Source organism: Engraulis encrasicolus, chromosome 7 (assembly GCF_034702125.1).
Source record: "Engraulis encrasicolus isolate BLACKSEA-1 chromosome 7, IST_EnEncr_1.0, whole genome shotgun sequence".
Lineage (NCBI taxonomy): Eukaryota > Metazoa > Chordata > Actinopteri > Clupeiformes > Engraulidae > Engraulis > Engraulis encrasicolus.
Window position 1 is genome coordinate 18,701,733 of NC_085863.1, and position 24,184 is coordinate 18,725,916.

Sequence of the window (24,184 nt, forward strand, 5' to 3'; positions counted from 1 at the left end):
CAAAAAAAGAAAGAACTTTGAGTGATAACCCTGATTCTTAGGCAAATTGTAATAGGCCAGTGTTATTGTTTCCTATTACTGTCATATCATATGACATGTTTTGCAACTGTATACAGCACACCCAACCCAAATGGGAATCCAAATGGGAATCAAATAAAGCCCATTTTATGTCGTCTACATTCCATCAATTATTACTAGGCTATTTTTGCTATTACTGTTTTTTTCTGAGATATGTGTAGGCCTACTACATTCAGAAGCCTACTAACTGTGCCGAACATTTGCAGAAAAATAGTAAAATACACGCTATTCTATTTCACAAAAATATAATGTTTTATAGTTAATGTTTATTGTGTTTTTCTATGCGTAATGTTTACGCACGCTTAGCATAGCTGATTTCTAAATAGTGCTGGTTAACGGAGACCTTTAATTTTTCTATCGACTCCAGGCGAGCTCTCTGGTTGGCTTACGCTTGGTGGAGGGGTTGATGTGTCAGCCAGCCTGTGTTTCCGAGGGGGAGCGGTGGCGCATCTTTACGGACCGCTGCTGGAATAAGGGGGGTTCTCTATCATGTGAACCATCCGGCCTTTTCTTTTGCCAGCCACGGCAGTCGCATCTGAAATCAAGACTGCGTGGACGAGGAAGAAAAGATAGGCGAGTTTCGGTGTTGATATTTGGGCTCGAGTGAAAGTGGGACTAGGCGTTTGGATGCCTATTTGTTTTGCTAGGCGTTATGTGGCAGGGGGTGGTCAATCGCCACCGAAACGCTGGTTTCTGGCCAAACACCATTCTGTTCTATAGCTCGTCCTCGGCCTTGTTCGCCTGAATTTAATTTCCTTCGCTGATTTTTTCGTTTTGTACATCACAGCTCTTTTTTTGGCCTGAAAAGATGCAGCAAGCTTGAGGACATCCTTGATATTCGCTGACTGCCTTCGCCGCTGCCATGACGAACGCAGGCTTTCTCTCGGGCACGGCTCAGCCGGCCGCCTCTCAGGCAGATTGACTGACTGGGTCGTGGTCGCAGCCGCCAGAGAGGCCGATGCCGACGGCTCATCGCCGGAGCTCGGTTCTGTAAATATCACCCACAATAATCATCAATAATAGTCAAGAACCTCAGGGAAAAAATGTCCTCGCGGTCTGCATTACCACCTGGGAACGAACGGAGCTCAGATCATGTAAGTGTGCAATCTTTTGACGAAAACTGACAGGATTCTTGTAATTACATAGGCACAAATAGCACCCTTATTGTTGCAGAGGCTGTCTTATGATGAGATATATGCACTGTGCACTAGGCTATCATTATTCTGCAGCGATTTATTCAAGAATATGGGTGGATATAGGAAGGATGACTTGGACAAAACCTGCGCTAAGCTACGGCAGGTTATTTTGCAAAAAGGGGCCGTATTCTTGATTGTGTGTGTCTGCGAGTGTGTGTATGCGTATGTGTGTGCGTGTGTGTGTGCAAAGCCGACGGTGGTAACGTTGGGCAAACAGCCGTGCTTAAACCCATCCGCATTTGACGGCTCTCGGCGGATGTGCGCAGAAGCGCCATCCTCGCAGCCGTCACTTCTCATTATAAGACCAAGCAGATAATGATGTCACATTCTGATTGTGTGTTCTGCTTTTGAGGCCGTTTTGCTTTCGCTCGACTGACATGCTGCATCCGTTGTCTCTCATGCTTCGGGACAGTGAGCTGAGCGGTGGCCCAGGCCCCTCTCTCCATCTCTCTCTCTCTTGCGCTTTCATGGCGAAAACCCTCAGCCGCCAAATGATCGACGAAAGAGGACTGAATTCACCCGATGCGTGTCGTGCTGTTTCCATCCCTAGCTACTCAGGTCAAACAGCGCCATCCGCGAGTGAGCAGCATAATTTAAAGACGTTACCCTACGTCTGTATTGTCAAAAACGCGACGGAATCATTCGTAAAATTACATCGCGCAAAGAGGCAGAATTGGGCTCAGCACCAACAGCAGCCAACACTATATCCCTCAGTCAGCGCTGATTAAGGGTGCAACTCCCCATCACTGGCCCGCAACAGTCCACTGCTGCAGGCGCACATAGCCTAATATTATTATGTAGTGAGCTATCCGTGAAAGCAGCTAGCGCGCACAGAAGACTACGGTAGCATTGACAGCACCGATGCCCTGTATAATAGATTTGAAATAGCCCATCTCCGTGAGCATTTTACAGAATATATAGTTTCTGCTAGTGTTGTACCTACATATATATTTCAACAACGGGCCTCTGGTGCATCCTCCTGCAAAATCTGCAATGTAGCACTAGGCTACACGGTAAGAGGCATAGGTCCAGTGTTTCCAGCTGCAGAACAGAGGGAATGAGAGGAATATAAAAGTGTATAGTCATATACTGAAAGGTCCCCTTTCAGCATAGCCCTACAAAAGGAGGAAAATGACAGTGAAGAGGATGGGGAAGGGATAAGGATGGAGTTGCAGTCTTGTGGAGGCTGTGCAGCATCAAGGGGGTTAATGAAACTGGCAGACCTATACAACTCTGTCAGGGCCATTATGGCATTGTCAGCTGGGCCTAATGGGTAGTTTAAAACGTCAAACATAGTGCAACGGCTGCAATACACAAAGATAAATATATAATTCAAAGACAAGCATTGGGTATTTGTGAGTGAGACAAGCAAAAACACACTGCAAAGTCAGTCATTTAGGTGCACTGTAGCCTAATCAGTAGGCCTAATTATCATGCTTTCCTGATGACCTCAGGATTTATTATAAACCTAACTACTATAGATCGACGCTATGTCATTGCAGAGACATGACACTGATGCTAACTTGGAATGTAATAACTCAAAGATGTTACAAGTAAATCTTAAATACATGACAACTAATACAATAGGGCTACATCTTGGTATAATTCTTAAATAATAGGCCTACACCCAACACATACAGAGACCCACATGAACAATATGAAACTCATACATGCAAGCAACTAATACGTACAACTTACATTTAATGACTCATTAATGAAGAGGAACATACATGTCATCTACTCTAAAAACTAAATAAAAAGACAAATCTTGTCTCCAAAACTACAGGCATGTCTTAACATGTTTTCAGGCTACAGTACGAGGCCTACTACACAGGTTAAGATATGCCTTCAAATTATCGCCAGTGTCTGTAGTCCTGTCAATGTTGGTGGAGTGTGTGTAGATGTGTTCTCCTACTCAGGGGTTGGGAACCTATGTCTAGAGGGTCGTTTACGGCCCTTGAGACCGTTTTATCTGACCCCTGACATACTTTTAATGTTATGCAGCTTCACATGAAATATGAAATATTTTGTACAGGAATCTTAGAAATTACATTTTCACTACAATTAGGTTATATTCAGGGGACCTAGAGAAGGTGGGGTGTGTTTGAAAGGCGGCTGCCTTCAAAATAGGCCTAAAGTGAAGGGGGAAATTCTGGTTTGTGTTCATAGTACGGCCCTCGGAGGACTTTCACGGCCCTTGGAGGAATTTGAAGTGGCCCTTCCACTGAAAAAGGTTCCCCGTCCCTGTCCTACATCATCCCTCAAACCATTCCATATCCGTAACACAAGACACATGTTTGCTGAACAACCCCAGACTAATATTCCAGTGAAAAGGTGATGCATTGCAGTCCAATAGTGTTACAGTGTTCTTACTACAATAACAACGTTACACGGTTTGTCTAAACGCCGGGTTGTAGTGACATTTTGTCCGAAGTCTAGGTTTATGTGCCTTGTGATGATTTTAATTTAGTCGAGGTATCCGTTGAAGCCAAGAGCCAAGATGGTGGAAATCCAATATGGCAGACGTTCAAGATCTGATAAAGCAAAAAAACCCTTACACTTGATGAAGTACATAAATATAACGGCCCTCACAGTCGCCACCAGTGTTGGACACGGCTCATCTTGTGAATTTGCTTAATTAAACTCCTGCGTCTATCTTCTTATGTGCTCCCATTTTCTCCCAAATTGCTTTTATTTGGCTGCGGACTCCACATATCAAACATGGACTTATGGTTAGTTACTTTTACTTTGGTTATGACCATTAGGAGAGCAATATTGCACTTAGGCCTACATGAACACCTATTTACACCTATTTTCTGTGTACAGTGCACTATAAATAGGCATACTTTCATGCTAACCCTTATTTAGGTGTTATACCTACTGAAACGGTTTGACTATTAGTCATTGAGTATTAGTAGGCTAACACAGCACAATATGAACAGCATTCTCAGGTGGAGGACTCCACATATCAAACTTTGGCTTATGATTTCTTTTACTTTGGTTATGACCATAAGGAAAGCAATATTACAATTAGGCCTACATGAACACATATTTACACATATTTTCTGTGTACAGTGCACTATATATAGGCATACTTTCATGCTAACCCTTATTTAGGTGCTATACCAACTAAAATGGCTTGATCATTTGTCATTGAGCGTTAGTAGGCTAACACAATACAATACAAACAACATTCTCGTGTAGAGGAGAGGCCCAGGTCCTCAGGAACATTCAGTATTAGCCTTCATGGTAGGAAATTGGCCAAGCAATATTGTTTGAGTGTTCATGTAGCATATATACCTCTCTGATGCTGCTGATGACATGGTGGGAACATAATGCTGCTGCAGAGATGCCTGCAGCCAGGAGGCACACTTTGAACTTATGAAACAGCAAGGGGCATATTCCAAAAAGATGGTTTAATGACTAATCCAGCTAGGTCAACCCAGAACGAGATGTAAGCCATCTAATACAAGTCCCTCAAAGTGTTATTCTTATTCCAGTCAGACCCACTGGTCTCTTATATGTCTTGATTTACCAGTTGTGCAGAGTTAACGTATCCAGGTAAGAATCCAGGCATCCAGAGACGGAACCTGCTTTTTGGAACATGCCCTTGATCAACCTGAGTGGCATTAGTCTACCTTTGGTTACTTAACTAAATCTAAAGCATTGACAGGTTTTAATATAGTAGCCTATGAAAACTCCTAATATGTACTTATTGGAACACTTGCTGGTTAGACAGTTGTGTTATTCATGTGGAATACTTTTTTCCATTGTAACCAGTTTGTAAAATCCGCATTGTGAAATGACGACCAAAACAAGAGGTGAAGGTGATGTTTCTATTTAGGAGTGTTTCACCTCAATTGGTGAGAAATCCCAAAACAGTCGAGCAGGAAGAATGAAAAGGTATAGTCTCACTTGAACTGAATTCAAATCAAGAAGAAAAAAAACATACTGATAAAAAGCTGAAGCCAAAGGCAGAAGTGGATACAAACATTTTATACAAACAAGGTGGGGTTGCAGGTATGACATCACGTTGGGGGAACTCCCCCAGGATTCTAAGGTTCTACATAGACTCCTATGAGCCTGCAGAACCCCCAACGTGATGTCATAATGGTACATTTTCTTAAAATGGTTAACCTGCAACCCCACCTTTAAGCTCATCATCAGTGTTCCCAGTTTGAGAAGATGACCCAAACAATCAGGTAGCTGAACTGAAATGACACATCCTGAATCCACTGAGACATGAATGGCTCCTATCAGCCTATAAACCAGGCGTGGGGAACCTTTCTCATTCAATGGGCCATTTCAAATTCATCCGAGGGCCGTAAAAGTCCTCTGAGGGCCGTATTTCGAACACAAACCAGGATTTCTTCCTGCACTTTAGACCTATATTGAAGGCAGCTAGCTTTAAAACAGAACCCACCTTCTCTAGGTCCCCTGAATATAACTTAATTGTATTGCAAATGTATTTTCTAAGTTTCCTTTACAAAATATGACATATTTCATGTGAAGCTGCATAACACAAAAACTATATCGGGGGCTGGATAAAACGGCCTCAAGGGCCGCAAACGGCCCTCGAAACATATATAGCTATAAACTAATCCATTCAAACTACCTGCTCATCCATAAACAGCCATCTACTTGTGTATCAAGTTAATTGGCAACGTCTTCTGTCAATCACCCAGTGCAGTGGGCAGTGAGTGGTTTGGCGGTACTGTGCCTCCAGAATTTAGGCTGGGATTGAAACCGTTAATGCACTTGATGCATTATAGCCATTGTAGTATTCAGTACCTAATGTAAGTGACGTCTGTTGCTGTTAGTGAGAAGCAGCAAAGGTGAGGGGTACTGTATAAGAGATAAGTACTGTATGGATTGAAAATATATCCAAACACAAACACACACAAAGAAATGGAACTACCAGCCTACTCTCTACCTCAGCTTGTCATACCACAGGCTGCAACTAGTACCTTTTTGCAGAACAATTGTGTTCCTTCTGGTACTATATGAAGAGTTCAGATGCAAAACCCCCTAAGTGCCTTTTCAGAAAATAATCCTAATTCATTTTTATTTAATACAAAGCTATCAAAATTGCATATTTTTATTTTATTTTATTTATGTAATATAACTATTTATATGTATTATCAAGTACATAAATGTAAACCAAACCAACAACGGGGTTCTCTAAAAATATAGAAGTGCAGGTCTTCAGAGATGGAGTTAGGGGGTTTTGCATCTGAGCTCTTCATATGCAGATTCGTAAATTCTCTCTTTGGTGCCCTACAGAAGCCACTTGTGCATCTGGAGGTATGGTTGTGTATCCAGCAGATCACCACATTGAACCTTAGAAGGTAAATGGTTAGAAATTAGGTACATAATTGTTCTTCAAAAAGGTTCTACCAGTGCAACCAGCTTACGCTTTTCTTCAACAGCCATTATTGAACTAAATTGTGCTACCAAAGTATCCTTTTCACACCAATTAATGGGGATATGTGTGACTGTGATGTGTGTGTTTGTGTTTGTGTGTGTGTGTGTGTGTGTGTGTGTGTGTGTGTGAGAGAGAGAGAGAGTGTGGGCCTACAGTATGTGGTTGTGATATATGTGTGAGGTGTTGTGTACTTTTCTAACCTTTTTCATCTTTAATTATTTAGTGCTCAACATGCAAGGACTGCTTAAATTGTTGTTCTGCAATGACAAGTCTGTTCTATTCTTTCTATGATATGCTATTCTATTCTATTCTATTATATGCAATTCTATTCTATTCTATTCTATTATATGCTATTCTAGTCTGTGCTATTCTATTCTATTCTATTCTATTCTATTCTGTTCTATGCTATTCTATTCTATTCTATTCTATTCTGTTCTATGCTATTCTATGCTATTCTATTCTATTCTATTCTATTCTATTCTATTCTATTCTATTCTAGGTTCAGAGCAGTGCTTCCATTTCTGTGTGTGTATTTACATGGCCTCTGTACACACATATCAGGTCGTGCCGGTGCCATGTCATGACATAAGGGCCTGGTATGGGTGTAGGATATACCCTGCCCTGAAGGCAGTCATCTCTTCTCCCAGATTTAGACCAACAGCCCTTTCTCCCTCTTTTCTGCTGTCCATGACCTGTCAATCAACAGTTAATTGAGGCTACTTCACTACTGTTGTTATGGTTACCATTCATAAGTACATTGATATGGAATGGTGTTTATATTTAATTTTTTTGTCGAACTGCTCAATGACTTGTATTATAAATTAATAGATGACCTTTGACACATTTAATATCTAGCTCATCGGCCATTCAGAGGACGAAATTCAATTCAATTTTTAAGTGCGAGAAGTGTGTAGGCCTGTAAAGCCCATGTGAGCCCACCCAGCCTTCCTCTTCGCACTCGGAGGAGGGGCAGGGAGACGCCTGCCTCTTCTTCTGTCAGGGCAAGTGCCATGAGAGGGGGGGGGGGATGAGATGGAAACGGCCACACAGACAGTGTTGCCAGATTGGACTGGTTCCCGCCCAATTGGGCTGCTTAGGATGGCCGTGTGCGGGTAAAAATGGCATTTATCAGAAAAACCCGTCCAATTTTTGCCATTGAAATCAATACAATTGGGCGGAATTTTGTGCTCCTAGGCGGGTTTTGAGCACTTTTTGGGCAGCCTCATCTGGCAACCCTGCACACAGATGGGCCATGGAGAGGCTGATCACACCTCTCTGTTTACCCTGCTAGCCGTCTCACTGAAACCATCTAGTCATATATCATGCATAAAATCAATGGAAAACTAGTTTATTTCATTTAAGTTCGATAAACGGTTCACAGTGAAAATGTTTAGTGTTTGACATGCTCAGGTGTTTTCTGTTGTTGTTAGTACTGTATGGCGCTGTGCCCTGTTGTTGTTGGTACAGGTAGTATAGGCTATAATATTGAGCTTGCTGATAGGGATAAGCGCTGTTTCAGGTAGAAATAGACGTGGGCCAGTGTTGCCTTAATCTTGGATTACCTTTGAGACGTAAGAGATCTGGAGCAGATTAATTACAGGGAATGCATCATCTCTAAACAAGTAGTGGACCCTCCTGTCACCGTAGTTGAAAAGCTAAACTTGACAAACACATCAGCATGACAAACATCACATTTCTTTTACATTACATTGCACTTAGCTGACGCTTTAATTTTATTCAAAGCGACTTACAGTCTTTTTTGTCAGGGTATTGGTTACAGTCCCTGGAGCAATGTGGGGTTAGGTGCCTTGTTCAAGGGCACTTCAGCCATGGATGGAGATGTAGGGAGAGGTCAGGGGGGATTCGAACCTGCAACCCCTAGATTGAAAGACCAACTCTCTAACCACGAGGCCACGGCTGCCCGTCAAACATGCCAAACACATCAAACACATCAGCAATTACATTCACAAGTGCCAGTGGAGGAATTCTGGTGTGGCATTTACCATTTTAAAATTTCACATTGCATTCAAAACATCATAACATATTGTTTGTTTAAAAGTGCAACAGATATTAAAGCTTATGAATAATCGTGATAACGATATTTGTTGAAGTAATTGTGTATCATTTTGGCCATAGGCTGTGGGTCAGAAATCTAAGCTCCTGTAAAATGAGGTTCGTTCTCACTTTCGAGTGGCAACTTAATTTTGCTGATATAAACTCCTGGCAGTATGCTCAGCAATATTCTGGCAGTTGCCACTTTCAAAATCTGGTCTTTGATACGAAAAAAAGAGGAAAGCAATAAGACCCTGATGATGACTTCATATAATGTGAAGTCAATGGGAAATGTCTGCCCATCTCATTTGAAAAGGCAGTATTTCTCTCTATATCATGCTTTTTTCAAAGGCAGATAATTCACCTAATCGTTGAAACAACGCATTTCTTTCTTAGCCATTTTGTTGTCACTGGGATACAATTGCTAGCATTTCGTTACTGACACATTATGGTTGAGTTTTGGTACACAGTTTACATTCTCTCGATAGAATGGGCATTGTTTCATTACAGCAATTTCCTACCATGGAAATTGGTAACCAAGGTCTCTATGAATAAACTAAAGAAAAATAAAGATGATGTCACAAAAGTGGGTGACACAAGCCAATAAAAAACATACTTAACAAGTTTCTTGCATGGTGTAAGACGTCAGCTATAATTAAGAGCATATTTCAGTTTGATGACACATATTTTCTAAAACCTTTTACACTGAACACTTGGCATGGCATGACATACAGTATAGTGTAGTTGTTTCATAGTACATAATTTGCTGGCATTTTTTGGGTGAATAATTGTTGTGTCAAATAAACATGTTTACTTTTTGCCATTTCCCCCAATTTGTACGTTTTTCCAATCTAATCTGACGTGTAATCTTACTGCATTTTGTCCGATTGCCTTTGCATTAGGTGACGAACGAGACGTCACTGGAGAGGCTGTGTTTTGATTTGATTATTTATCATTTTGATTATTTCTACACCTAAGAGCACGTTTGGAGGGTGGCAGTCAGTGGATCATATCATTTAGCAACAAGTTGCCACTCATTACTCTCAACAAACTTACAAGTAAGGCTTTTTGGCCTAATATTTGTGCAGCTCTACATTATGCTGTTGTTTGTGTGTGTGTGTGTGTGTGTGTGTGTGTGTGTGTGTGTGTGTGTGTGTGTGTGTGTGCGTGTGTGTGTGTGTGTGTGTGTGCGCGTGCGTGCGCGCGTGTGTGCGCAGGGCTGCTGACAGCTTTGGCTGGGCCCGGGACAAAAACATCTGAAAGGGCCCCAAACCCAAATAATACAATGGAATGAGGATCCAATTCTGTGCCCCCTCTCTCTCTCCCTGGGCCCGAGACAAGTGACCCCTTTGGGCCCCCTGTCGGCTTCCCTGTGTGTGTGTGTGTGTGTGCGGTGTAATATGTAGCTTTGTGAGCTGTGGCAGAAGCACTGTGCCAGGTAGACATAGACGTAGGCCAGTGTTGCCTTAATCTTGGATTACCTTTGAGACGTAAGAGATCTGGAGCAGATTAATTGCAGGGAATGTATCTGTATTCACACACACACACACACACACACACACACACACACACACACACACACACACACACACACACACACACACACACACACACACACACACACACACACACACACACAGACACACACACACCCTGCAGACTTGGCTGTGTTGCTGTTCTACTGTATCACAGTGTTATTAGTTTCCATGGTGTGGGGACTGGGAACATTTTTTTCCCCATAAAATCAGTTTTGTGAATTTCAGTGGCTATCAGAATTTACCTCTGATATTCAGCAGAGCCATAATGTCCTTGTGTCACCCACAACCATAGTGTTCCTCTCGTAATTAAATTCAGGAAATAGGTAGTGCAGGTCCTTTTAATCATGATTGGCAGTGAAGTTTTAATTAATATTAACACAGGACACTGTTCTCATTGTATATACTGACTATATATACTAGACTAAAAAGACTACTGTGAACCTAACCTTATTGCACGACCAGCGGTACCTTTTTACTGAACAAGTACCTTATCAGGTACAATATATAGGGCATAAATGATCTTTTGGTAACTCTTTATCTGGTTTAAGTTAAAGGGGATAGCAAGTTGAGTTTTGTATTGGAGGTATACTTCTGTAGCCCACAGATCACCACATTGTTGCGTATAAGGTACATACATTATATTAGTCGGTACATACAGTAAAAAAATAAAAATAGGTGTCAACATTGCAGAGTAACTCCACTGTGGAGAGTCAAGTCACTCCAACAGTGGAGTCAAAAATCAGTGGCCAGTGTAATTGCAACAACAGCCAGAAGAATTCTTCACATTCCGGTGTTGATTTTCACACAACACTGTAGACTCTGTCATTACTGTAGACTCTGTAACATTGACCATAAAATGTAATTTACACTTATTTTTTCGAGTGGGACCAAATGTTATCTGAAACGAGTTCATTTCAACTCTCAGAGAGTTACAGTATATTGACATCCCATTTTTTACTGTGTGTAATTGGTAACCAGAAGGTATTGCCAGCGCAAAAAATAAGTACAGAACAATGCTTCTATTTGTCTGTGTATGCAATTTATTTCATTTTATTTAATTTTTTTAATATCTTCTTCAGATCTGGCCCATGTTTGATAGGCTATTATACAATTCCAGTCTCCTTACCCCAGAGTTGTATACAGTACAACAACTGCATTCAAATTACTTATACACTTTCTATGAGATTTGACACCGGCCTTACTGTAGTGTACTCTTAAGATCCCTTCCGTTCCATAACACACGGATCAGCTCATAGACCAGATGTGGCCCACATGCGGCTCAGGTTTGGGCCGGACCCGGCTGTCCTCCGGCAGGGATATCATCATCAGCCTTTAATCCACTACACAGCTATTTAAGTAGCTAAGTAGTTAAAGCTGCACCGTTAGTCGTGCAGTGTTGATTCAACTCTATATGGAAAGGGACTATACATTGTGTTTGTACACCATGATCTAAAATAGTGTGAATTCACACTGCAAAACCAAACTGACTAATTTCACATTATTCATTCAACACAGAATGAGTTGAATTCAATACTATATCGTATGGGACCATAACTGCTCTAGAATTCAGTAGTGTTGAATTAGTACTGTCAATTTCACTGTGTATACTGCTGCCCTGCGTCACTCTCTGACCCAGGTACGGGCTAGAGCTGGCTGTTGTCCGGCCAGGATGTTATTATTATCGTCATCATCATCTTTTAATCCACACATAGCCATTTAAGTAGCTAAGTAGTTAAAGCTACACCGCTGCCGTCTGTGTGCAGTCTGTGCACTGACCAGACTCCGTTTGACCCTAGTGGCCAGCCGGGCCAGCAGCAGAAGTCGGTCTGCTAAACCGGCCCTCGTGAGTTCACACACTCCGGCCAGGCCTCTGGAAGCCACTACGGGGGCCAGTCTGGGGCACGTGACGTAGGCCTACCTACATAATATCTAGGTTACTACCAGGGGTGAAAGTAGTTTTTATGTCTTACCGGCACTATTGTGTGCAAGCCTTTCAACCGCCCTTCCAATGCCAACATCAAACTAAATAAATATGTGTGCTACAGATCTAAATCACTGCATGACTATTTCGGGTATTTCGATACTTGTCTCAGATGGCATGGTGTGGTTGTATGTGTAACTCACAAAAGCTTTTAGAACCCTTGAAGGGACTCAAGGTAATTTAGGGGGGGAGCGTGTAACCCACCTCTGGTTTGTTACCAGACACACAGCATACACACACAGCATGCATACACAACAGTGCACAACACACACGCAGACATAGAGCTGCTCCAGCTGTGCAGCTCGCGGTCGGCCCGTTGCTAGGCGACCACTTTGTTTAACGACTTTCACTTCTCTTGATTCCTGACTGAGACCTCCACGCTTTTTGATTCTCTGAACTTTCATTAATTGATCTTTCATCTTTCACACTTTCACCTTCCTTCAATTTCCCACACTTCTTTTACTATCTACCGCTATCAACTTTTCCCTTCGGACCTTTTCTCTATTTTTGGATTTGAAGACTTTTGATTTCAACCGTGAAACTCCGATTGTTTTTTTAAGTACGCTTGAACCCTGAACCCTGATTGAACCCTGAACCTGATGGCGAGCCTACCCCGTGAACGACGTCCCTGACCAGCGACCGAACCCTGAAGACTGGACCCCCTGCCTTTCCCCAGATAAGCGTCACATACATTGATACAAATACACTCGACACTCCCTCGGACTATTTCCCTCCTTTTTATTTTATTTCTATTCCCTTCCACGGACAATCCAAGTTTTCCCTTTTTAATCTTCATGGACATTGGCCATTTTATTGTTTTACAGAGCTCTGGTTTTATTTATTTATTTTCACTATATATTTTATTGTTCCGGGTATTTAAGACAGCTACAAGCTGAATACTTGAACTTAACCCCCCTCCTTATTGATTAATAAATATTGTAATTCTTTTCTTGTATATCGACTGTTGTCTGTCAGATCATTTGCTTCTCCAGTAGCGAACCTATAGTCTCTAGGCCCAAGGATATTTCCTCTCCCGTTCCTCTCCTTCTAACTCCCTCCTGTAGAATAATACTTATAATTCTTGTAACCCATTATAGTAGTGGTGTAGTGGGGTTACATATGTGTTCTACTTTAATAGAATTTTCTAATGTGGGGTTTTGGCCGGGACTAGTCTCTTACCGCTACTGCACACTGGCTGTAAATGTTATACCGCTGCTGCACACCTGTGCGCCTGCACCTGCCTACTTTCACCACTGGTTACCACGCTAAATAACACTGGGAGAGAACAGATTGTAGAGAAAAAGGGAGATCTAAATCAAGTAGGTAGCAGGCTTCACTCAGGTTTCTTGATAACTTTTAAGGGTGCTGTCCCAGATGAATACTTAGAATCAAAGAAAAGGGGGGCACACCTTGCCCCCTGCGCCCCCCTTTTATTTGATTCTAAGAGAAAAGGAGAGACGTGATGTGATCTAACCGGCAGTGGATACTTTTGTTTAGAACAAGCAATTTTTTCTGGAAGAAGTCAGTAAAAGTAGCAAAGTTAACTAGAAATGCACTCAGAGAGTGCAGACCTCCACCAGCAAGCTGTTTGATAGAACATTTGACTATGTTACACCCTCTTTTTTTTACAAGTCTTTCTGCCTCGTTTTTTGTGGAATTAGAAACTGGAATGACAAAATTTGCCCTATCCCGCAATGGTGAAGAATCTTCTCAACAAATTCCTGGATCCAGATTATGATCCGGATTACCACCAAAAATTGAATCACTCCACAAAATTTCATCAAAATCTGTTCATAACTTTTCAAGTTATCCTGCTGACAAACAAACAGACAGACAGACAGACAAACAAACAAACCAACGTGACCGAAAACATAACCTCCTTGGCGGAGGTAATTAGCCCGTTATAGCACAGCTGCCATTAAGACTTGCTGGTAATACCTGTGTCAGACTGTGCTGTTATGTGTTTGTAGGGTTACTGCAGACAGAGGTATTACGCTATCTATTGGCAGTGAGTACTAGTATTGTTTAGTGTTTTAGGCTAACTCTCTTGCAACGATTGGCGCAGACAAAATAGCACATGGTTAGATATTTTTCCCAAACATTTATTGTTGTTGACAAGATTGTTACACAGACACAACATGGTGCAATTTGTTCTTGTGACAGGTGGGTGATGGCTCTCCATATTATGTTATGTGGCCAGCCACTTAGTAGCCTTGTACACTGGCTTGAAGAATGACACTTCAGGAAATAGCTGCAGGGCCCCTACACACGCACGCACACACACGCGCACACACACACACACACAGACACACACACACACACACACACACACACACACACACACACACACACACACACACACACACACACACACACACACACACACACACACACACACACACACACACACACACACACACACACACACACACACACACAGCTTGCTCCACACAGCAGCAGCAGCAGCAGCTTGGCAGAATGCCATTTTGAAAGTAAAGGCCAAAACATTTAATGAGTGCAATCGCAGCATGATGGCGTCATAATGCAATGCAATGAGAGGACAAAGGACAAATAGGTTGCAGATGTTCTTGGACTGAGCAGGGCCAGACGTCACCAGATCCTTATGAGAGTAATGTAGTGTTAGTTTTCACCAAGCAATCATTTGTTCATTTTTAAGTGGTTAGCTTAGCCTGACTCGACAGATGAATGTAGCTCTGCCTTGCTCCACACACACACACACACACACACACACACACACACACACACACACACACACACACACACACACACACACACACACGCACGCACGCACGCACGCACGCACGCACGCACGCACGCACACACACACATCTGGGAAGACTGCATTGGAAGCGTATTTCAGAAGGCAGGGACTTCTCCTATCAGGAGAGGAGCAAGAGCATCCCCGTCACCAATAAATGCCTCCAAAGCTGTTTGCTTTTTTAGAAATAAAAAGAGGTTGCTGTAGGTTCAACAACACAAGATTCGATAGACAAATCAGCTGTAATTGATGTGAGTTTACATTGTTGTCTGATAGAAAACGTTTTTCTATGAAAATGTGCTCGCAGTGACCCTTATTGTCTTGTTTATTTTTTGGTTACCTTGGAGTTCTTCCCCTCGGCCTACGTTCCAGGTGGAAGTGTGGCGCGCGGTGTAATGAGTCAGATAGCTTGAATAGCTCAGATAGCAGAAACAGTTGGACCCAGAGATCAGTTGACTTGAGTGTGTCTTGACACAACAGGTAAAACAACATGTTGTTTCAATCAGCAGTATTACTTGGGGTTCAACTGAGAATACAGTAAGTCCTAGTCAGAAACCCATTCTTGGGTAGTGGTGTAGAAAGTGGTGGTGACAGGGCGTAGCTTGTTGCACATGTGACTGAATTGTGCCGGTTAAGGAAGCATTATTAGCCATATTAGTATTTATTATGATTCAAAATTATACTCTTGCCTCCAGTGAGGAGCATTTGGAGGTTTCTGTCACCTCCACAAAACCTGACAGTGGTTTCATCTGACGGAGATGACAAAAACTACTCTCTTACATAACATGCATAGTTTGCTCACATTAGCCATTTCATTTCCCTCTGTTTTTTAGGTACTTCATGCCACTTTTCAAAAAAGTAAATATTATACTTTCAAGAATCAATGATAAATAAATCATAAAATGCAGTTTATCATGCAATCAGAAGTGGTCCATAGCTTAATGGCTACGGCCTATTTCTTGGTTATGGAAGGATACGGGTTTGGATCCTATATTACGCTTCTCTGGCTCTTGCCCGACCTGTAGTTCCGTACAGCTTCATGAGCTCCACTACTAGAAATTCCACTACTAAAAATTCCATTTCTCAAACACACAGAGGTCTGGTAGGAACCAGGCTAATATTAAGCTAAGTGTAATGTAATATTATATAGCGGTGCAGTAATGGCAGAGCTGTTGGGCAATAGTGCCTCCTCAGACTGTCCTTCCTGCAGTGTTCTTGGTCTGGAGAAGACATAGGGTTGCCAACTCCCTGGGGAAAAAATAAGGGACACCTCAATCGTGAAGGGGTCTGAGGGTCTTCCCCCCCAGAATTTTTTTTATTTTTTAGCTGCAATTTCCTGCATTTTAACCAAATAGCTCAATACGCAACTACACTTTTGTAGGAGACGTGTAGCACCAAATTGAAGCAGAGCACATCGAGACAATGTTGACTTAGTGATTATAAGCTTAGAGGTGGTCTTCATGGGATTAGTGGGTTGAAGGTTCAAATCTCACCAAAGTCAGTAGGTAATGGCTAACATGTGCATTGTTCTTGAGTAGAACACCTCACATAACACCTAACTATTGTTCCAGGGACTGTAACAAATACCCTGCACCTAAGTAACCCCTTTGCGCAGAGCCTATGTTATAACCTTATTGTCATCAAAATTGTAATGAACAAGTCTTAATCTGTTACTTAAGCCTCTCAGCAATGTCATAGGAATGTTGTTATGATGTAGTTGAGTCGTTTCAGCAATGAGTGAAAACCTGTGCAAATGGAAGTGGCTATATGCTCAGCTAAGTGTAATGTAATGTGCTTATTGAAGTTATTGTTGTGAGTCAAGGGACAAATATTCAACCAAAATGTATCTCATCTTTGGCAGCCATGGTGGCAGCCACTATTCCTAAAGAAAAAACACCACAGACTAAAAATGCTATTACAAAAATGCTAGTACTAGATAGAACATTACTACTCTATAAACACATTTAACTGACTCGTTGAGAATTGAGCATGATCCTTAAAATACATACTGTAGTGTACACTTATCTATTATACATGTATACTTGACAGTAATAATAGCAATAGACTATCAAATCTAATAACTCTTGGGTTTTCCATCACGTCATGCTTGTCCTTTAAGGCAGCTTAACTCAGCCAAAGCCACGCAACGACAACACTGGGTTAAGTCAACAACTGCATGCATAATCTGCACTGGGAGAAGTGAAATAATTCAAATATAATCTCGACTAGGTTAAGTGGAGTCAACTCAAGCAAGGACGCTCGCTCGCACGCTCGCTCGCACGCACTCACGCACGCAGGCCCACACGCACGCAGGCACACACGCACGCAGGCACACACACACACACACACACACACACACACACACACACACACACACACACACACACACACACACACACACACACACACACACACACACACACACACACACACACAGAAGCTAGTGGTGACTGTTGTGGCCTTGTAGTACCCAAAGTCCCTCTGATCAGATGTAGCCACAGTGGTATCAGAGCCTGTTCACTTTAAGGTCCAGGGAGTAAATTTTCAGTTGTTTATTTCCAGAATGTATGCTGCTCATTCACAAATATCATCTCTTTCCATTAATCTTTAGCCTAATATCACCATACTAATAAATATTCATCATGGTTTGAAGATTTACACCTTTCGTACATGAATAGGAGGGACGTCTCCATGTAAGTCCGCCATTTTGAATCATTTTGTTAAAATAAAAAATATTATTATATCTATATAATATAAATGACATACTATACTATATGAGGTGCACATAGTAGATGTAGAGAGAACAGGCCAAACTGAGCAAGGCATTTTTTTTTCCAATTTTTTACGTATGCTACTAGTTCCTAACTGCAGGGGTTGAGCAAAGACTGCAATAATGTGCCTCCGCTTTGATTTTGTGGTTGTTCAAGATCTGACCATTCATTTTATATAGTACTGCAGGATCACACTAACATTTGCTCCATCAGCGCAAGATGTACCCATTTGCAGGAATTCTGGGACTTGTAGTTTTTTTTCCCCATTTATCACACAGATTGTGTCACATGACCTGCCGATCACTTTTAAAACCCAGAATAGGGAAGTGTAATACACTAACTTTGTCTTTTCAAAAGCAACATTTGATTGTATCACATACGCAAGAACGGCAGGCAGTGGTGTAGTCTACGTAGAACGCAGGTATACTGAGTATACCCACTTCTACATTTTAGGGACTTCAGTATACTCACTTAAAATTGATTGATCCATTGTTTAGAATAGCATAAATATATACAGTATACCCACTTCAAAAAATGCTCGAATATACAGTACACCCACTTCAAAAAAGTAGACTACACCACTGACTGCAGGCACACCAATGTACAGTAATGAGTATGCACATGTACAGTACCAATCAGTGCACACACACACATGGCCACAACAGGCTCTTTTTTGTTTTCGATATTCGATATATTTTTGGGTATTTTTTGACATGAAGTGAGTGTGGAGAGAGAGATGAGGTAGGGCTGGGAAATGACCCAGGCCTGACTCGAACCCGGGTGCCCCATGGGCATGCAAGCCCATATGTGAGGAGCTTAGTGCAGTGTTTCCCAACCAGGGGTACGTGTACCACTAGGGCAGTGTTTCCCAAACTTTTTCAGATCGAGGACCACTTTGTGCCCCAAAAAATCTTCAGGGACCACCTGTCTACTGAATTGACAGTTGACGGGTGCTAATTTTGATGCAGATCACTTACTTCTTATTCACATTCACAAGCCTGGCTTATTGTGGTGAAAATGAGATTTCAGCTATGTTTGGTTTTGTAATAATATTACAAATATAGTCTACTGCTAGCCGGTCTTGGAAAAGTAGAAATCCACTTGCGGACCACCTGAGCTCTGTCGCGGACCACTAGTGGTCCCCGGACCACACTTTGAGAATCACTGCTCTAGGGGTACGCGAGCACACCTCAGGGGGTACGCGGAAAAATGTGATAATGACAATTGAATAGAGTATATAGAGAGAGCATGGGATAGGGGGTACTCATGGTACAACAAAAAGGCTTAGGGGGTACGCGAGTCAAAAAAGGTTGGGAAACACTGGCTTAGTGCACTGCGCCACTGACTGCACCTCCCTCAGAAGTGATCTTTGTCCGTTTTCTGCGTGTTAAATTTAGGAATACATGAAAACAGTGCTTCCACACAGAAGGTGTGGCCACCCAGTGACAGGGTGATGACAGTTTGGTGACACCACTCATATCTGAGCTGCAACTTGGACTTGAGTCTGTTTTTCTGTGTTGTGTTGAGTGGCCTGTACACTAAGTGATGTCCCATTGAAATGAATGTCACAAACACACTCCATGTCAACTAGGCTTTTTAGCGATGTTGAGCAGTCAGTGCAGTGTCCCATTGAAATCAATGGCATAAACACATATCAACGCAGACTGTGTGAAAGGCAGATATGAAAACACAGCTTGGAGCTGGGATGGAGATTTCCTGGCTGGTACACTTTGGCCTTCAGCTTGTGTTGTATTATTGTACGGTATTATGGGATTGTGTATTGGCCATTGTAGTGCTCGTATTCAAATTGCATGACACATGACAACTTCCATCAGTTTTGCTGTAGATCTGTGACTTGTAAGTTAAGAGCCTAACTATCCTGACTACTAAGGATCTTGCCATGGATCCTCATGTTAATCCTCAGAAGGTTGGATATACTAAGGCGGACATGATGTAAATGGTAAATGGACTGCATTTATATGGCGCCTTTTCACTCCTTCGGACACTCAAAGGGCTTTACATTTTATGCCTCACATTCACCCATTCACACACCGATGGCTGTGGCTGCCACACAGGGTACCACCCTGCCACCAGGAGCAACTTGGGGTGACGTATCTTGCTCAAGGACACATTGGTGGGGTCAGGCAGAACGGGGCTCGAACCTGCAACCTTCGGGTTGCCAAACGGCTCCTATACCACTTGATCCACTCGGGTGGCCATGATGTAAAAGTGCTGTTCTTGATTTTTTGGATTAATACCAGAGCGGATACTAGCCATACTATTAGGTAATCAGATACAAATATGAATCTTGTACCTGATGGCAGAGTAGAGTAGTAGTAGAGTAGAGTGTCATTTATTGATCCCGAGGGGAAATTAAGGTGTCAATTAATTAGCATACATACATAAATACAGAAGAAGACACGAAGACATCACACACAAAATTGCACATAAGTATATCCACCCTACATACATATATTCACAGGGACAACTACGACTACAGGGACACACGTCCACAACCACAAGGTGCACCCAGAAAAGGGCGAGAGGGTGAGGGGGCAGTCATTTAGGTAAAGGGTATTAGCTACAGTCCCTGGAGCAATGTGAGGTCACTGTAGTTGCCCTGCTCCATGGATTACGTGGGATTCAAACCCGCAACCCTCCGATTTCAGTACCAACTGCCTAACCATTATGTCATGGTACCAACTCCCTAACCATTATGTCAGGGTACCAACTCCCTAACCATCATGTCTGTTTACATTATTACATTACATTACATTACATTGCACTTAGCTGACGCTTTCATTTATTCAAAGCGACTTACAGTTATTATCTTTCAGGGTATTGGTTACATTCCCTGGAGCAATGTGGGGTTAGGTGCCTTGCTCAAGGGCACTTCAGCCATGGTTGGAAATGTATGGAGAGGTCAGGGGGGATTCAAACCTGCAGCCCCTAGATTGAAAGACCAACTCTCTAACCACTAGGCCATGGCTGCCCCTGTTCCAACAACTCCTCCTCTAACCGTGTTCATCTTGCTTGCTTCTCTTTTTACCCAGCATGCTTCGCTGGTGGTGAGCCGCTCCGAGAAGGGCACAAGCGTGTCGAGTCGCTCGCTGGGCGCTCGCGTCCGCGGCTCCATGGCCTCATGTTCGGACGAGCAACCGCACATCGGCAACTACCGCCTCCTCAAGACCATCGGCAAGGGCAACTTCGCTAAAGTCAAGCTGGCGCGCCACACCTTAACTAGCAGAGAGGTGAGTTCTCAAGACCAACACACACACACACAGACAGTCCACACAGACAGTCCACACACACAGACACACATGCACGCACACAGTACACACACACACACACACACACACACACACACACACACACAGACACACAGACAGTCCACACACACAGACACACACGCACGCACACAGTACACACACACCCACACCCACACACACAGAACATATAAATATGCACACACAAATACAGACACACATACTTGCCCAAGTAAACCAGACCTCCATCATACTTGTGTACTATAATATTGATTTTTAGCTTTGATTCTAATATCAAAGTAATAAAGTGTCAACCTAAAGAGAAGTCTAACGTAGCTTATCGGGTGTCTGCCATGATTGTTTTTTAATTCACCGTTGTTGGGGAGCTGACTCAGTGCATTCTGGGTAGTATGCAGTGACAGTACCGTCTCAGCTCGGTTCAGCCAGCCGAAAAAAACAAGGGGTGGTTTTTGAGCTTTGCCGTGTCATACTTAGCTAATCGAAGTGCAATAAATGGCGGCCGAGTCATGCCGTGTCGAGCTGTACCAGGTAGAAAAAATGGACAGTGGAAAAGGGCCTAAAGTGGCCTTTGTGGGGGCACAGATCGGTTCTGTCTGCACAAATCATGATCATCATCACGTGTTATGTGACAGAGTGTACTGTATGGAGCACTGCTGTGTGAGTATTTGGGAAGTGGTTACTGTTACAGTATTTCTCAATTGGTTTTGTACATTTCTCGAATCTCTCTCGCAATTTGCAAAACATAATATTCATTCTCAAAACAGCTTTAACAAATGGCAAAACACGGTGGATAACCTGCAAAACCGAGTCTCTTGCTCAAAACCCTTATTTGTCTTTCAAAACCAAGTTTTTTGTGTCAATAAACGTATCAGCGCCAGCAGAATGGTTAGTCATTGTGTCATAGTGTATGGACAAGCTAGTCAAATCAATTTCTCATGTTGTCAATTGAATAGTACACTCTTGAGGATCTTTTCTGAAGCGAAATGCTGTTTAGATTAGATGGGAAATGTTGTAAATTCAGTTTTATATTACATTGATCAGATAAGATTGAGATAGTTTCATGCATTCAGTGACAAAGCTTTTTGAGTGATATGACAAAAGCAATTGATAATGTACGAAATCACTGAGAATTGTACACAGCCATGGCATGGTGGACGAGAGCATTTGCTATATGCCGAAAACAATGAGAAACTGATTTGACCATGTGCACAGGTAACACCAGGAAGTCACAATTGAACAAAGACTTTTGAGAATCATTATTCTGTTGTGAGAAATGTAGAAAACCAATTGAGAAAAACTGTAAATGTGCACTGTGTAGGATGGTGGCCAGAGTAGGTATTGCATCTATGCTGCTCATTGAAACTGTGCTGCACATTGCAAAATTTGATCTTTTCATGAATATTTACTTCAGAATAAAACAACATTCAAAGTTTTGCAGTTTTGTAGTTAAAAAATGTCTATTTCTGAAAATTCCAAATGGTGGACGGACATGGAAAAGATCCATCTTTTCATTGTATGAAAAGTGCAATTTTCCCTGTCAAAATGAATGTTAGTTTGATGGTGGTGGTAAGTATTTGTGAAAAATGTAACATGTGAATGGACAGCATGAATTCTGGAAAGACTCTGCTAAAAATATTACACAGTACACCTTTAACCTGACTCCCTCCATATGAATGTAGTACATCTGACCAATGAGAGGCGCGTCAAGGTAGCATGCACATGTGTTGGCTTGCATTGATAACAACTGTGTTGTCCAATCTACCACATAATCATTCTCTAAAAGATGATCAGGACATTGTTTTGAAGGCATTTATTGGTGGTAGGGGTGCTTTTGCTCTTCTCCCGACAGCATAAGGTCCTGTCTTATGAAATAGATCTCCAATGCGGTCTTCCCAGACACAATATTTGTGGAGCAAGGATGACCTGCATTCATTGGGCAATAGTCAGGTTTAGGGCTGTCCCTAAAGATTATTTTCCTCCCGATTATTCTATCAACTATTTTTTTCGAATAGTCGCGATTATTTTTTAATTTTTTTTGGAAGGGAAAAACTGTGATATGCCACTTAATTTTGACCTGAAAAATAACAGACAAATAAAGCAGAGTGCACCTATTAGGAGGACAATGATTTCTTAAAAAAAATAATAATAAAAAAAAAAACTATATACAGGCCTAATATAATATCTATTTGTTTCAGTTCAAATCAAGCTTATTAGCCTACATTTACTGATGTATAAAGAGGCCCAAGTTATACAGTATTAGGAAAGTGGAAACAAATATGTTAGGGTAAAGGCTACCAGAGATTATGAGTAGCCTGCAAGGAAAGAACGTCGAGGCTACTCTGTCCATGTCATTCTGTTGACGCACCAAAACCCTGCTGGTCCCTATCCCCTTTCTGTCGCTAATATAGACCCAGTTAGTAATTGCAGCACGACATAATTATGACTTATTATATTATTAGAATAATATTACTATTTATTTAGACCTGCAGTCGGCACAAACAATATTGAATAGTGCGAGGTGAACTTCGTGCACCGTCCGTGGAGGAGAAGGGAAGAGACCTTTCTGAATCAGGCATGCATTCCTCTCACTTCTCCACATCTCACGCTGTTGGCCGGAATATGCACACTTCTGTTGTCTTCATTTACTTTTTAACTTTGTATACAAGCTCTTCTACAAACACCCCGACCACTGTCACCCTAAAGATGTTGAATATTGCGTCTATAACAGGCACATTACGAATCATTGAATTATCTCCCTGTCGTTGCTATGCACGCCGCCAGCATAGCGACAGTATAAAGCAGTGTGAAATATACCGCGCGTCTCGGTCTGAAAAACTTTCACTTCCTCAATAAATATAGTCTCCTACAGAAACACAACCAGGTATTGTGCCTTGTCTTTAAAATATCGCCACACTTTAGATGTCTTTGTCCGTTTATTGGGCTGATAAGTGGTGCCACTGTTACCTTCATCTTTGTTTGACACTGACACTCTCGGACGTGCAGCCCCTGTCATTTTCTCCACTTCTGTTTTCAGCACGTAGGCTACCTCGCGGCTCGCACAAATCACTTTTTTTCAT

The 24,184-nt window shown here is 42.1% G+C and overlaps 1 protein-coding gene across 2 annotated transcripts in view; it reads left to right on the forward strand.

The window, feature by feature from the left end:
• The first annotated feature begins 512 nt into the window (after nucleotides 1-512).
• The window catches only part of mark4a (MAP/microtubule affinity-regulating kinase 4a), a 72,002-nt gene continuing 48,330 nt past the window's right edge, over nucleotides 513-24,184 (forward strand). For both annotated transcript variants that reach the window (XM_063202998.1, XM_063202997.1), the window contains exons 1-2: nucleotides 513-1,172; nucleotides 20,874-21,071. In XM_063202998.1, the coding sequence (XP_063059068.1) occupies nucleotides 1,122-1,172; nucleotides 20,874-21,071 (249 nt within the window). In that variant the 5' untranslated portion in view covers nucleotides 513-1,121. The remainder of the gene's footprint in view (nucleotides 1,173-20,873; nucleotides 21,072-24,184) is intronic.